The sequence below is a fragment of the Dendrobates tinctorius genome, unplaced genomic scaffold, assembly GCF_039654945.1.
Source record: "Dendrobates tinctorius isolate UK_male_01 unplaced genomic scaffold, ASM3965494v1 ptg000196l, whole genome shotgun sequence".
In the NCBI taxonomy this organism is placed as follows: domain Eukaryota; kingdom Metazoa; phylum Chordata; class Amphibia; order Anura; family Dendrobatidae; genus Dendrobates; species Dendrobates tinctorius.
Window position 1 is genome coordinate 13,475,181 of NW_027361863.1, and position 16,449 is coordinate 13,491,629.

The 16,449-nt window shown below is 45.9% G+C and overlaps 1 protein-coding gene across 1 annotated transcript in view; it reads left to right on the top strand.

The window, feature by feature from the left end:
- Positions 1-16,449, top strand: part of LOC141056087 (ovostatin-like) — a 157,833-nt gene that overhangs the window by 42,505 nt on the left and 98,879 nt on the right. The window contains exons 10-13 of the mRNA XM_073552746.1: positions 1,627-1,788; positions 12,214-12,444; positions 13,135-13,192; positions 14,092-14,234. Coding sequence (XP_073408847.1) covers positions 1,627-1,788; positions 12,214-12,444; positions 13,135-13,192; positions 14,092-14,234 — 594 coding nt within the window. The remainder of the gene's footprint in view (positions 1-1,626; positions 1,789-12,213; positions 12,445-13,134; positions 13,193-14,091; positions 14,235-16,449) is intronic.

Consider the following 16,449-nt stretch of genomic DNA (forward strand, 5'->3'; position numbering starts at 1 on the left):
TGTTGGCCCATTCCTCCATGCAGATCTCCTCTAGAGCAGTGATGTTTTTGGCTTTTCGCTTGGCAACACGGACTTTCAACTCCCTCCAAAGGTTTTCTATAGGGTTGAGATCTGGAGACTGGCTAGGCCACTCCAGGACCTTGAAATGCTTCTTACGAAGCCACTCCTTCGTTGCCCTGGCGGTGTGCTTTGGATCATTGTCATGTTGAAAGACCCAGCCACGTTTCATCTTCAATGCCCTTGCTGATGGAAGGAGGTTTGCACTCAAAATCTCACGATACATGGCCCCATTCATTCTTTCATGTACCCGGATCAGTCGTCCTGGCCCCTTTGCAGAGAAACAGCCCCAAAGCATGATGTTTCCACCACCATGCTTTACAGTAGGTATGGTGTTTGATGGATGCAACTCAGTATTCTTTTTCCTCCAAACACGACAAGTTGTGTTTCTACCAAACAGTTCCAGTTTGGTTTCATCAGACCATAGGACATTCTCCCAAAACTCCTCTGGATCATCCAAATGCTCTCTAGCAAACTTCAGATGGGCCCGGACATGTACAGGCTTAAGCAGTGGGACACGTCTGGCACTGCAGGATCTGAGTCCATGGTGGCGTAGTGTGTTACTTATGGTAGGCCTTGTTACATTGGTCCCAGCTCTCTGCAGTTCATTCACTAGGTCCCCCCGCGTGGTTCTGGGATTTTTGCTCACCGTTCTTGTGATCATTCTGACCCCACGGGGTGGGATTTTGCGTGGAGCACCAGATCGAGGGAGATTATCAGTGGTCTTGTATGTCTTCCATTTTCTAATTATTGCTCCCACAGTTGATTTCTTCACTCCAAGCTGGTTGGCTATTGCAGATTCAGTCTTCCCAGCCTGGTGCAGGGCTACAATTTTGTTTCTGGTGTCCTTTGACAGCTCTTTGGTCTTCACCATAGTGGAGTTTGGAGTCAGACTGTTTGAGGGTGTGCACAGGTGTCTTTTTATACTGATAACAAGTTTAAACAGGTGCCATTACTACAGGTAATGAGTGGAGGAAAGAGGAGACTCTTAAAGAAGAAGTTACAGGTCTGTGAGAGCCAGAAATCTTGATTGCTTGTTTCTGACCAAATACTTATTTTCCACCATAATATGCAAATAAAATGAAAAAAAAACAGACAATGTGATTTTCTGGATTTTTTTTTCTCAGTTTGTCTCCCATAGTTGAGGTCTACCTATGATGTAAATTACAGACGCCTCTCATCTTTTTAAGTGGTGGAACTTGCACTATTGCTGACTGACTAAATACTTTTTTTCCCCACTGTATATGTATTGTACATTGGTACTCTGTGTGTGCTGTATGGGTACTGTATGTTAGTACTGTGAATGTAGTGATTATTACTATGTATTGCACTATATGCTTATTGTATAAAGTGCAGGTACTTTTCATTGGTATTGTGTGTGCTAAATGATGATACTGTGCACTTCCTCTGTTTGTGTGTTGAACCACTCAGGCAACACTTCCCACACCTGACGTCAGCAGTAGTTTCAGTATTATTGTATTATTTGTAGCATTAATTTACAGAATATTGTATATTTTTGGTCAATAACAATTCCTATTCTTTCGTCTTGTGATGTTTTTGATTTTTCAGGTTTTTCTGCGGGATGAGAAGGACCTTCCTATAGTAGGTGAAGAGGTGCAACTTGAAATTGATGGAGTTTGGGAAATTCAGAAAATAATGACCGACAGCAACGGAGCAGCAAATTATGACATAGACACATCCGATTTCTTTCAACCAAATTTTACAATCAGAGTATGTATCAAACATGAACTGTTAGTGAATACAACAGGAAAGTGCGAAAGAATTGGACAGCTTTTCTGAATCTGTAAAACACATGTGTCATGCTCAGTATAACTGTGATTTGTGAAAATGGGGGATAACACTATTTGTGATCGTTCTATGACTTTTACCTTGCAGCTTTCTACTCTGCAGTATCTATTTGTAATTTGCAGTTTTCTCTGAGCTAGTGGGTAACTGCAATAAAGTCTCCCAATCACAGCACACACACACACATAAGGAATTCCTACTTCCCTGTTTCTCTGTACCATTTGTTCACAAGCAGCAGCAAAATCTTTGAACCACTCCTTATCAAATACTTAATTGTTATGAATGAGTCACCGAGGAGGAAAAAACAAAAAGCAAGCTAAGCCCAGAAAACCGGAGAGGTTGGTAACTAGCGGATTGCAGACCCCTGATCCTATCCACACAACTAGCAGTAGCCGTGGAGCGTGCCTACGGTGGTCCTAGACGCCTCGTCATGGCCGGAGAACTAAATAAGCCTAAAGAAAGAAAGGGAAAATCTAAACTGCCCCAGAGCAGACCCCAAAGCAATAGACATTCCCCAACATGTATTGTCGGTGAAACAAGATGAAAACACAAACACAGATAGAAAGATAGGCTGAGCAAACGATGGGGCCCTCACTAACTAGAAAGGACAGGAAAGAAAAGCTGCTGTCTGCAATCACGCAAAAAACCCTGCCAAAAAATGTCCAACACGTCTGATAAAAAAAAAGGCCCTGAAGTCGCTAGACTTCAATTCCCTATATCAGCACCCAGGTGTATTCTGAAGACAGAGCAAAAGAGATCAACTGATCAGAGACAAAATGGGGATTCAGCCCAGTCCCAGCCAGGGCTGGCTGAACACAAAAACTAAGTAAACCAGACAAAAACTCATATGAACAATAGCAGAGAAAACTTAGCTTTAAGAAGGCAGGAACCAAACTGGAAACCAGAAGCCACAGTCAGGAGAAATCACCAGCAAGAAACTAGGGAGTCGGCTGCCTTAAATTCAATCAGAAACTCCTGACATCCAATCACAGTCCTCTTCCTCAGGTGGCCGGTCTCTGCCATTTAGATCAGCTTCATTACCTTCCTTCACCAACAGAGGGAGTCCAGATAGAGAACTCACTACTCCTCTGTCAGCACAGCCAGCTCCATAACCCTCACCAGAAGCCAGAGGCAAACCCGAAAATGAGCTCACAACACTTAATATTTAATGAGAATGTGTTATTAGAAAATGATCTATGGTTTCTTCTGTTAAATCTATTTTTTAGGAGGGACTGGTGGAGCGCCCTGCAGGGCCGGGGGTTACTCGGTACCGGGCCGGTCGGGCTCTTAAAAGGGGAGGTCACGGTGGCAGTGACCCGGTCCGTAGCCCTGGGCGTCCAGTAATTAAATAGAGGAAAGTTATGTGATGTTTAATCGTGACGCCACCCATGGTGTTCGGCAATGGGTGACCGACGCTGCGGTTTTGGTCCTCTGGGGCTGATGGTGACGCAGCAAAGATGGTTCAGCTTCCCACAGGTATTGCGGGGCCCCAGGGTAAATATATTCGATTGTTCAGATGGTGGTGAACGTTGGGGTGCAGAGAATAAGTGCAGGACACAGAGAGGTGCAGTTTTCTTTACCTTTTTAATTGAAAGTAGTTGAAATCTGGAGTACCACATACAGATGATGGATTGAGTCTGGCTCACCTGGAGGCATTCAGGGGATCCACCCTGCCAGGTGTGGTTGGAAACCTTCCATCTGCGTTCTGTTTTCAGGTCCCTGCTGCTTGTAGCTAAGCTGCGGCCCTCTCCTGCGTGATGATCTCTAACCTGTATGACTGACAGCATGAGCCTATATCACGGGTACTGTCAGGGCCGGACTGGGACTAAAATTCAGCCCTGGCATTTGAAGTTACACAGGCCCACTAGTCACATGGTAACTATATAATATCTTTGTACACTTGTAGTTTACAAGAAGTGAGAGGAGATTAACACGACTATATAACATGTAGTCACAGCTGTGACCAGTATTTCAGCTCAGTCCTATTTATTGCTTTTAGGTACAGTACTCCTCCCAAATCTCTGTCCCCTTTTGTTTGCATGATTACAGAATTCCTGGCAGAACTGCTCTCTATTGGGCAACCAGACCCCCTGGTCATAGCCGCCCCTATCATACCTCCCACCTTTTGAAGAAGGGAAAGATGTACAAGGACGGCGGCGCGCACTGCAAATTTTGGCCACGCCCAGCCACACCCATTTCACAACTAGTCACACCCATGTCCACACCTAATCGCACCCATTTAGCACTGCTGATCACACTGACTGGTACTGAGGGCACAGTGGCTGGCATTATGGGCACACTGACTGGCACTAAGGAAGAGAGAAAACAGAGAGAGAAAAAAGAAAACAGAGAGAGCGAGAAAGAAAGGGGAAAGAAAGAAAGAAAGAACAGTGAGAGACAAAGAAAGAACAGTGAGAGACAGAGAAAGAACAGAGAGAGAAAGAAAGAAGTAAAGAAAAGAAAGAAAGAACAGAAAGAGAGGAAAGAAAAAGAAAGAAAGAGGGGAAATAAAGAACAGAGAGAGAGAGGAAAGAAAAAGAAAGAAAGAGGGGAAGAAAGAACAGAGAGAGAAAAAAGAAAGAACAGAGAGAGAAAGAAAGAACAGAGAGAGACAGAGAAAGAACAGAGAGAGAAAGAAAGAAGTAAAGAAAAGAAAGAAAGAACAGAGAGAAAGAGAGGAAAGAAAAAGAAAGAAAGAGGGGAAGAAAGAACAGAGAGAGAAAAAGAAAGATCAGAGAGAGAAAGAAAGAACAGAGAGAGAAAGAAAGAACAGAGAGAGAAAGAAAATGAGGGAAAGACAGAACAGAGAATGAAAGAACAGAGAAAGAAAGAAAAAGAAAGAAAGAAATAAAGAAAGATTCTACAAAGATACTATAGCAGCCCGGCTCCCATTGTAGTGCCCACCTGAGCCTCCCGGTGTAGGACCTATCATGATCCGCTCACATGGCCGGCATCCCCGATTCCAAGGCGATCCTGCTGTCTGCGCTGTCGGAGGAGGACACAGTGATGGATCTGAAGCATTCCTGGTTCCGTCACAATCTCCTCAAGAAATTATCTCATTTCCGGTCAGCTTCCAGCACATCACTTCAGGTGGAACGTCATGTGTGTGTTTTAAAATGCTCCTCGGGGCTCCGCTGTGTACTCCTGTGTCCGTGGGAAAAACCCGCTTTGTATGATTTGTACACACTTGGCTCCACTCCGTATATCCCGTACACATATGGCTCCACTTCATACACACACGGCTCCACTCCGACCACCTCGTACACGCGTGGCTCCTCTCCGTACACCTCATACACGCGCGGCTCCTCTCCGTACACCTCATACACGCGCGGCTCCTCTCCGTACACCTCGTACACACGGCTCCGCTCCGTACACGCGTGGCTCCGCTCCGTACACCTCGTACACACACACGGCTCCGCTCCGTACACCTCGTACACACACGGCTCCGCTCCGTACACCTCGTACACACACGGCTCCGCTCCGTACACCTCGTACACACACGGCTCCGCTCCGTACACCTCGTACACACGGCTCCGCTCCGTACACCTCGTACACACGGCTCCGCTCCGTACACCTCGTACACACGGCTCCGCTCCGTACACCTCATACACACACGGCTCCGCTCCGTACACCTCATACACACACAGCTCCGCTCCGTACACCTCGTACACACACGGCTCCTCTCCGTACACCTCGTACACACGGCTCCGTACACCTCGTACACACACGGCTCCGCTCCGTACACATCGTACACACACGGCTCCTCTCCGTACACCTCGTACACACGGCTCCGCTCCGTACACCTCGTACACGCGTGGCTCCGCTCCGTACACCTCGTACACACACACGGCTCCGCTCCATACACCTCGTACACACACACGGCTCCGCTCCGTACACCTCGTACAAACGGCTCCACTCCGTACACCTCATACACACACGGCTCCTCTCCGTACACCTCGTACACACACGGCTCCTCTCCGTACACCTCGTACACACACGGCTCCACTCCGTACACCTCGTACACACACGGCTCCACTCCGTACTCCTCGTACACACACGGCTCCACTCCGTACTCCTCGTACACACACGGCTCCACTCCGTACACCTCGTACACACACGGCTCCACTCCGTACACCTCGTACACACACGGCTCCACTCCGTACTCCTCGTACACACACGGCTCCACTCCGTACACCTCATACACACACGGCTCCACTCCGTACTCCTCGTACACACACGGCTCCGCTCCGTACACCTCGTACACACGGCTCCGCTCCGTACACCTCGTACACACACGGCTCCTCTCCGTACACCTCGTACACACACGGCTCCGCTCCGTACATCTCATACACACACGGCTCCTCTCCGTACACCTCGTACACACGGCTCCTCTCCGTACACCTCGTACACACGGCTCCGCTCCGTACACCTCGTACACACACGGCTCCGCTCCATACACCTCGTACACACACGGCTCCGCTCCGTACACCTCGTACACACGGCTCCGCTCCGTACACCTCGTACACACATGGCTCCGCTCCGTACACCTCATACACACACGGCTCTGCTACATCCACAATGTAAATCCTGACCCCACACATACTTACCTCAACCAGCACCATGACAACAGCAAAGCAGAAGCAGAGTCTTGCAGACGGTAGAGGCAAGGCTGAGCGCACAGGACCTGTGATGAGGTCACGGGAGGGGCGGAGTCAGGGGTGACATGATCGGGGGTCTGGACAAAGGCTCCTGATCATGTGACCCCCTTACTCCTCCCCTCCTGTGACCTCATCAAAGGTCCTGCGAACAGAGCGAGCAGGCAAGCGAGTGCGACACTGTGAGTGGCTGCGGGGGGGAGGGGGTCTCATGCTAAGGCGAGGATGGGGTGCGTGGGGGGGCGTGGCGTCTTATCTCCCTGCAGTGCGGGAGGAACCTGAAACTATCACCGCCGTGCCCGCAGAGGGCCGGCGGCAGGAGCCACAGTGGCTGCAGCAGCTGGCAAGCGGCCAGATGATCGGGCGCTGCCGCCCGCGGCCCACGTGACAGCGGCCCAGCGGGAAAATGCCCGGTTGGTTATATTGCCAATCCGGGCCTGGGTACGGACACTGTCAGCCCCGGGCTCTTGGTCTGCTGCCGTGCCTTCAGGTGCTCACTGTGTCCAAGGAACTTGCAGTCCCCTGTACTCCTGATTCGGCTGACAGGGCGTACAGCTCCTGCCCAGCCAAGGACTCTGGCGTCCCTTTTTATATCAGCGCTTTGCTCTGGGGTCAGCTATACGCAATTTTTAGTTCCCTCAGAGCCCCTTGTCTCTCCTCCTGACCCTTTCCTCTTCACAGACCAACCCCAACAGAATAACTGTCTTGTCATGAGCTCCAGCTGCTCCCGTTTCCATGACAACTCCCTTGTTTTCTCCCTCAGCCGACTACTCACTGACTCACTAACCCCACCTGCTGGCCAGAAATTATAAGGATGCTCCCTTTTCTGACTCTCAGCAGGAATTGTCATGTAACCTGTGTTACCTGGCATGGGGACCCCCCCTCCTGCCTCCAGGCATGACATCACCCCTTAGAGGGAGGCAATGTCACTATGGCAACCAGACTCTGGGGTGCCACACTGGGGCGAAAAGAGAGCGCAAAATAGGGTTTTTACCTGTTAAATGTACATTATAAAATGTAAGTGCTCGCTCTCCTTGTGGTGTTGCAATTGCAAAAACCTTTAGTCATGTACCAGCTGCTGCAAATCACGAGTCATCAGACCAAGAGATAAACTGTGCGGAAGTCAGACGGTTTTCTTTGCGCTGCTGGTTGGATCCCAGGAATGGATTCGAGAGATGAAGATTGAAATGCAATATTTATTTAGCAGTTTTAAAGTCTACGCGTTTTGACATTATCCAAATTCTGCACTCGTCTGGTGGCAGCAGGTGGTGTCTGCTCTGACCTTGTAAGATCCGAGCAGACACACCCTGCTGCCACCGGACTAGTGCAGAAGCTGGATAACTTTGAAACGCATAAGATCAGAGCAGACATTCTTTTCTGCCATTAGCCAGTGCAGAATTTGGATAACTTCAAAATGCGTAGACTTTAAAACTGCTAAATAAATACTGCATTTAAATCTTCTTTATCTTCCGCATTCATTCATGGAATCCAGCAGCAGCGCAAGGAAAACCGCCTGATTTATGAACAGTTTAAACATTTTTAAAGACTTTTCAGCAGCCACGACCCATTTTTAATGTCCTGGCGGAGGGAAGGAGGTTGTCACTCAGGATTTTACAGTACATGGCTCCATCCATTCTCCCAATGATGCAGTGAAGTAGTCCTGTGCCCTTAGCAGAGAAACACCTCCAAAACATAATGTTTCCACCTCCATGCTTGACAGTGGGGATGGTGTTCTTTGGGTCATAGACATCATTCCTACAAACACAGCGAATTGATTTAATGCCAAAGACTTCAATTTGTGCCTCGTCTGACCATAACACCTTCTCTCAATCACTCACAGAATCATCCAAAACAGGGTCTGGACGCATGCGCTGACGGGTCCAATAGACTGTAATGGTGATGGTAGTGCGAACATGAGCTCAGTCTACTACATTTGAGTGTCTGCCTCCTCTAGGTGTACTCTTCCGAAAAAAATGCAGGGCAGAGCTCACGTTCGCTCTACTGTCACCATTACAGTCTGTTGGCCTCATTGGCACATGTGTCCGGACCCCTTTTTGGGGGGATTTCGGGGGGGACACAAATCAATTTTGAAAGGCACCCTTTGTTAATGGCTAGCGGAACGCACCAAATAATAAAGATGGTATATGGCGTATGGTGCGTTCGCAGCCCGGGGTCCACCGTGCAGAGATGTTAACTGCTGCTAGACAACGACGGATGAGATATAACAGGGGATAGCCGGACACCGGCGGGTAACCTCTGACCTGATAAGTGCAGGGATGGACTGTGTTACTTCACAGAGTCTGCTCTAGCCGGCTTATAAACAGAGACCTGTTATATCCAGACAAGGAAATTGCCAGACAGCGGCGGGTAACCTCTAACCCGGTGCTTGCAAGAATGGACTGTGTTACCTCACAGAGTCCGTACTAGCCTGGGTATAACCATGCCCTGTTAAGTGTCACAGGACACGACAGAGTGCAGATTACCGATTTGAGCGGGTATTACGTCTGCCCTGGCAACCGCAGACTAACCAGCGTAAGCAGAGTGCTGGAAAGCGCACCTATCTGTGCACGGCGCCGCTCTGGCGGATGCTGCGGTATCAGTGGTATTGTGATGCCTGTACTGACTGACACCCACAGGTGCTACTGGACAGAGAACTGACGGCACTGCGGTGCTAAGCAGTGCTGGCACTAGATGCTGACTCTAACCCTGAGACCCTAACTCATGTGTTTCAAAGGGTGGGGTTTCATAATGTGTCAGTCACCAGTCTCATACATCCATCATCACACACACCACTAAGACAATAGCGAATATTGCAATGTCTATACTAGCGCACGGCCATGCGACTCTTTTATAGTTGCGTCCTTCCGGGACCTTCCCCGTGGTCCAATCAGAGCAGGAAAGGGACCTGGACATGTGAACCCTGAGCTCCAATGAGAGGCTGAACCACGGGCATGCTCAGTAGTCCGAAAGAAGGACTTAGTCCCTGGAGCTGCTCGCTGCTGGCTAGCATGGATTGCTATAGCTAGACTAGAGGTGGCAGCAGTAACTAAATCAACATTGCTAGCCTGAGCAAGATGTCTTTGTTGAGCAGGTTCCTCTGCGGCCGGGACTGGATGGGAGACCGCAGAGGACAAGGCTCAGGATTCCTCCTGTGCAGGGGCAGGAACCCGACGCCTAACAACCTTACTCATATAAGGTCAGATTTAATCTTAATGTTTAACCCCATATGACTTGCTGGGGAGGCCAGAATTCTGTTTATTTGAGGTTTACTTATAATAATAATAAATTTTATTTCGATAGCGCCGACATATTCCGCAGCACTTTACATTTCAGAGGGGACTTGTACAGACAATAGGCATTACAGCATAACAATAATCACATAGATCATAACAGATACCAAGAGGAATGAGGGCCCTGCTCGCAAGCTTACAGTCTATGAGGAAAAAAGGGAGACACGAAAGGTGGGTGGTAACAGTTGCCCTGATTGTATGGACCAACCATAATGTTAAGTGTGTAACAGTACAGATGCAGAGGGCTAATGGATGCATAAAGCATGTGGGAACATGATGCGGGGAACCTGGTTATGGTAAAAACTTTTGGCTGTATGTGGGGGACAAAGGAAAGCTCGGAGTCAAGAATGACCCCAAGACAGCGGGGATGTTGCTGGGGAGTAATAGTGGAACCACACATGGAAATGGCAATGTCGGGTATAGGTACATTAGTAGCGGGAGGAAACACAAGGAGTTCAGTCTTTGACATGTTCAGTTTCAGATATAGTGAGGACATGATATTAGACACAGCGTTTAGACTATCGCCGGTGTTTTCTAGAAAGGCTGGCATGATGTCAGGAGAAGAAGTGTATAATTGGGTGTCGTCAGCATAGAGCTGGTAATGGAAACCAAATCTACTGATTGTTTGACCAATAGGGGCAGTATACAAAGAGAAGGGGAGGGGGCCGAGAGCCGATCCTTGAGGAACCCCAACAGTAAAGGGAAGATGAGAGGAGGAGGAGCCAGCAAAAGATACAGTAAAGGAGCGGTTAGAGAGATAGGAGGAGAACCAGGAGAGAACGGTGTCCTTGAGGCCAATGGAACGGAGCATAGTGAGGAGGAGCTGATGATCCACAGTGTCGAATGCTGCAGAGAGATCCAAGAGAATTAGCATGGAGTAATGACCATTTGATTTAGCTGTTAGTAGATCATTAGAGACTTTAGTGAGGGCAGTTTCAGTAGAGTGTAAAGAGCGGAAACCGGATTGGAGAGGGTCGAGAAGAGAGTTATCAAAGAGATAGCGGATAAGACGGGAGTGGACCAGGTGTTCCAGGAGTTTAGAGATGAAGGGAAGATTAGAGACAGGTCTATAGTTAGTGGCACAGTTTTGGTCGAGGGATGGTTTTTTAAGTAGTGGATGTATGATGGCATGCTTAAATCAGGAGGGAAAGATACCAGAAGAGAGAGAGAGGTTAAATATTTTAGTTAGGTGAGGGGTGACAGCAGGGGAAAGGGGCTGGAGTAGATGTGACGGAAATGGGTCACTGGTGCAAGTGGTTGGGCGAGAAGATGCAAGGAGCCTGTTTACTTCTTCTTCTGTGACTGGTTCAAAATCAGAGAGTGAGCTAGATGCAGTGGGGGAGGGAGGACAGTGCATGGTATGAGGTGATTGGGAGATAATTTCCTGCCGGATCTGGTCAATTTTTTCTTTGAAGTAATTGGCCAGATCGTCAGCTCGAAGCTCCGTGGTTGAGGCCTTTACTCTTGGGTTGAGTAGAGAATGAAAAGTGTCAAAGAGACGTTTCGGGTTATTGGACAGTGAGGTGATGAGGGTGTTGAAATAGGTTTGTTTTGAGAGGTGAAGGGCAGTGTTGTATGTTCGAAGCATAATCTTATAATGGATGAAATCTTCGGGTAGGCTGGATTTTCTCCACAGACTTTCGGCGCACCTGGAGCACCGCTGCAGGAGACGTGTTTGCAGGGTGTGCAAGGGTTGTCGCCATCTGTGTTGTGGTGATCTATGTACAATATAGGAGGTGCAAATTCATCCAGGGCACTTTGAAGTGTTTCGTTGTAATGGTTCAATGCAGAATCAGGACATGAAAGGGAGGAGATAGGGGCCAATGAAGATTGCAAGTTCTTCAAAAGTTTCAGGGTGTTAATGGCCTGTATGTTTCTATAAATATGGACAGTGGGGGTGACCTGAGCAGCCTGGCAGTTCTTGATAGAGAATGAAAGAAGGTTGTGGTCAGAGAGCGGGAGAGGGGAGTTTGCAAAATCATCCACTGCACAAAGCCGAGAGAAGACCAAGTTGAAGGAGTTTCCGTCTTCATGAGTTGGAGAATTAGTAAGCTGCGAAAGGCCAAACGAGGAGGTTAGAGATAAAAGGTGAGTAGCAGATGGGGAGAGGGGAAGAGTAATGGGGATGTTGAAATCACCCATGATGAGGGTAGGGATGTCACAGGAGAGAAAATGTGGAAGCCAAGTGGCAAAATGATCCAGGAACTGATGGGAGGGGCCGGGAGGACTTCTATTTGTACATTACTGAAAACCTACACGTTATCCATGTGTATGATAGAATGATGACATTATAAGCTCCAGAACTGAAGGGCTATCACAGTCTTCTAAGAAGCCAAAAGTTCTAGAGAAAGAAATATTTTTAAATAATATTGATCCTATCTGTAACTTTATTATATGATTGACAGGCCAGTTATCCAAATATGGAGCAGTGCTACCAGGGAGGCTGGCAGGGTCTTTACTATCCCACTGCTGAATTCTTGGTCTTTCGGTTCTATTCGGTGACTGGGAGCTTCCTGCAGATCATTCCTCCGGAGGGGACACTGAGATGTGGTCATAGCCAGAGGATTGAGGTCCAGTTTCTTCTAAGCACCGCAGGGATATGTGATGGAGCTACTAATGCCACGTTCTACTACCTTGTGAGTATCTGGATATTGTGACTGAAGAAATGGTGAAATATAATATTGGTGGTAGAAAATAAAAAATATGCAAAGGATGAAGATGGACGGTTGGAGGAGAGTTGAGAGTGAAAGTAAACCCCTTCTCTAATATCCATATGCCCTATGGACATGTTCATGAGGCAACAATTTTAAGCTCCAACTAAAGGTGGTCATACACTTTAAAAAGCTGACGCTTGCACTGCCGTTCCTCCTTACCCTCCTTGCACAAGCAGGCTTGGTGCAAGTGCAGAGAAATAGCTTGGCCAAGCATGCATGTGTCCTGAAATGGGATCTGGAGTAAAGCTGCTTCAAGACACATCGGTAGGGGGGATATTTCCTCTGATAGCAAAAGGATTGAGCGTTGTATTATGTATGTAATATGCAAAATTTTTATCATCTCTTGTAGGTAAATCAGAAGCCCCCCTTACAAATAAAATAGTCAACTGTATAGGCATCTCCCAGCTCCATGCACACAGCTGTAGTGTGACTCCATAAATCACAGGTTGTACTGATAATACAGAAGTCTCCATACGCACCTAAATATATTTTGTAGGAAAAGCTCTGTGCACACATCTTTGCTTTGTTCATAGGTGATAAAAAATGATTTTAAGGTTTATGGGATCTGAATATTATGCTATAATACACGTTATATACTTCACTTCTTTACAGGCTATGTCAAGATCACAGATCATTCACTCTGGACAGCAGGACGTAAACCTAACTTATGGCGAGTTATTTTTACTTTTTTTTCTGGTCTTGGATACATTGTGCTCACACAAGAGAAATCTATCACAGATTACAGGCTGGAGCTTGTTAAGATGTCAACTTTACGAAGCCCTGGGTTGGCACAACTTTAAGTGTTACTCTCTCCCACTTGCTTGCTAGCTAAGGTGCAGGTGTTCCTTAGTGTGGCATTGCTGAACATTTCTAACTGGTAGGTATAATACTACCTGGCATTAACATTTGCTGGTAGTAGGTAGCACAAATAACATTATATATCATAAGGCATGGCATATAACAGTATGTATATGGTAACAGAATACTATTTGCATAGAATGGAAGCAATTTAGATAACTAAGTGCTATCTCCACCCCAACAGGATCGATAATAGCCAAATGCTCAAAAGCCACCAAAAATGATACAGCAAGACAAATTTTTCCCCCTTTTTACATGCTGGCAGAAATGTTAAATGGAAAAATTCTGCAAGCTAGAATAGCATAATAACAGGCTAGACTTTATATCTAAATGCTACCCTGTGTTAAAGTATTGCCATTGGCAAAGCTGATATCTGACTCATGCACCCCTCTGTATATCTTCTTAAGAGATGTCCCCTAGTTTGTAGAATTCAGCAAATCCAGGGCACTACCGAGAGTCTAAAACCTCCTGAAAATCAAGAATCTTTGCGGTTTCTTGAGTTCTGGAGCCCTAGAGAAGAGGGAACAAGGCATTGAGGGTGCAGAGAATAGGTTTAGTGGGGGCATGACTGCTAAAGGTCAACTTGGCCAGATTAGAAAATTTCTAAGGACGTATGCAGCAAAGTTGACCCACGTCCATACACCAGTTAAAAAAGTTGACATGTATGGAGAGTGATTGTGTATTTCTAAAGTATCTTTTCTGGCCTTACAGCTATGAACGGTACATTCTTTTTTGAACTTCCAATAACTTCAGAAATGGCCTTCAGAACAGACCTCATTGTATACAGCATTCTACAAAGCGAGATAATTTCAGATACTAAATCAATGAATGTTGAAGTCTGCTTCAAAAATGAGGTATGTTGGACTGGACGATGCTACAAACTCTGGTGACTGGTGAGATCCATTCTTGGCTCTTTTTGTATAGAGATTGTATTTTTTATGGTGGATAATTGGTTCAACAGTTTTATTTGACTCCCCCAACAATCAACAAGTCTAAAATATCTCTTCAGCGCCACCACAGGTGATAGGAAGCATCACATTTTTCTCATTAAAATGATTGTGCTGTATGTGCAAGCCATGGATGTTCAGTTCTTCCAGAGCCAAAGACGGTCAGTGTAGCTGTCAATGGTCTTTTTGAATCATAAATAAGGGAAACAGCAATATAATAAAAAAATACAAAACAAATATAAAAAATAAATCCCTTAATTGATTAAGTAAAAAAGAAAACAAGGAGAACTGCCACCTTGGATCAAATCCTTATAAACAGGGAGGAAATGGTTGAGGAGGTAAAAGTGGCTGGGACCCTAGGAGGTAGCGACCATGCTATTTTAGAATTTTGGATAACTAGAGGAGGAAGACCTGTGAAGACTCAGACGACAAGGTTAGATTTCAGAAAGGCAGATTTTAAGGGATTCAGGAAGAGAATTGGAGGGATCCAATGGCTGGATATCCTTAAGGAGAAAAATGTCCAGGAAGGATGGAAAATCTTGAAAAATGAAATTCGCAAAGCACAATTATTAACAATTCCGAAAATAGGAAAGAATAGGAAGCATTTAAGGAAACCAGGATGGATGAACACAGAACTTAAGCACATGCTAAAAAGGAAGAACGAAATGTTTATAAAATGGAAAGAGGGAGGCATATCTAAAGAAGAATATAATGCTGTCTGCAGAACTTGCAGGGCACAAATCAGATTACTAAAGCTGACAATGAATTGAGGCTTGCAAAAGCAATAATAAAGGGATATGTCAAAAGTAAAAGAAAAGTCAAAGATGCTATAGGATTTTTACAGGATGAAAATGATGAAATGGTATGACAGGATGTTGAGAAGGTCGAACTTTTAAATTCCTATTTTGCATCTGTTTTCTCTCAGAAAGGAAATGTAACATCAACTGTTCTTCACTGTCTTATTAAGGGAATAGAAGAATCCAGGATATCTATAAACAGAAAGATAGTGAGAAAACACTTAGCTAATCTAAATTAATTCAAGTCTCCAGGTCCAGATGAATTACACCCCAGAGTACTGGAGGAGATAGCAGAAGAAATTGTTGAACCCCTCTCCATAATCTTTGAAAATTCTTGGAGAACAGGAGAAGTCCCAGAAGACTGGAGAAGAACAAATGTTGTTCCTATCTTCAAAAAGGGGAAGAAGGTGGACCCAGGCAACTATAGGCCAGTGAGTCTGACTTCTATACCAGGAAAGATCTTTGAACAAATCATTAAACAACATGTATGTAAGTACCTGGATAAGAATGAAGTGATTAAACAGAGTCAGCATGGGTTTGTAACTAATAAGTCATGTCAGACTAACTTAATTTCCTTCTATGACAGAATCACTGATTGGGTGGATCAGGGAAATGCTGTAGATATAGTATATCTTGACTTCAGCAAAGCATTTGACAAAGTATCTCACACAATCCTTATTGAAAAAATGGCAAAGTATGGAATAGACAAGGTAACTGTTAGGTGGATTAATAACTGGCTTAGTGAACGGACCCAAAGAGTGGTCGTAAATTGCTGCACATCCAGTTGGAAGAATGTCTCAAGTGGGGTACCACAGGGCTCTGTCCTAGGCCCTGTATTGTTCAACATCTTTATCAACAATTTAGATGAAGGAATTGAGGGTAAACTGATTAATTTTGCTGATGACACAAAGCTAGGAGGGATAGCTAATACTAGAGAATAGAGAGAGAGGATTCAAAAAGATATAAATAAACTGGAGCAGTGGGCAGCAAGTAACACAATGGTTTTTAACAGGGAAAAAAAGTACTACATCTGGGCAATAAAAATGAAAAAAGCATATACAGAATGGGAGGAATAGGGCTAAGCAACAGCACATGTGAAAAAGACTTGGGTATACTAATAGATGACAGACTGAATATGAGTCAACAGTGTGATGCAGCAGCAAAAAAGGCAAATCCAATTCTAGGATGTACTAACAGAAGCATACAGTCTAGATCACATGAAGGCATTATTGCCCTCTACTCCTCTTTGGTCAGACTTCATCTGGAATACTGTGTCCAGTTTTGGGCACCACATTTTAAAAAAGACATCAACAAACTGGAGCAAA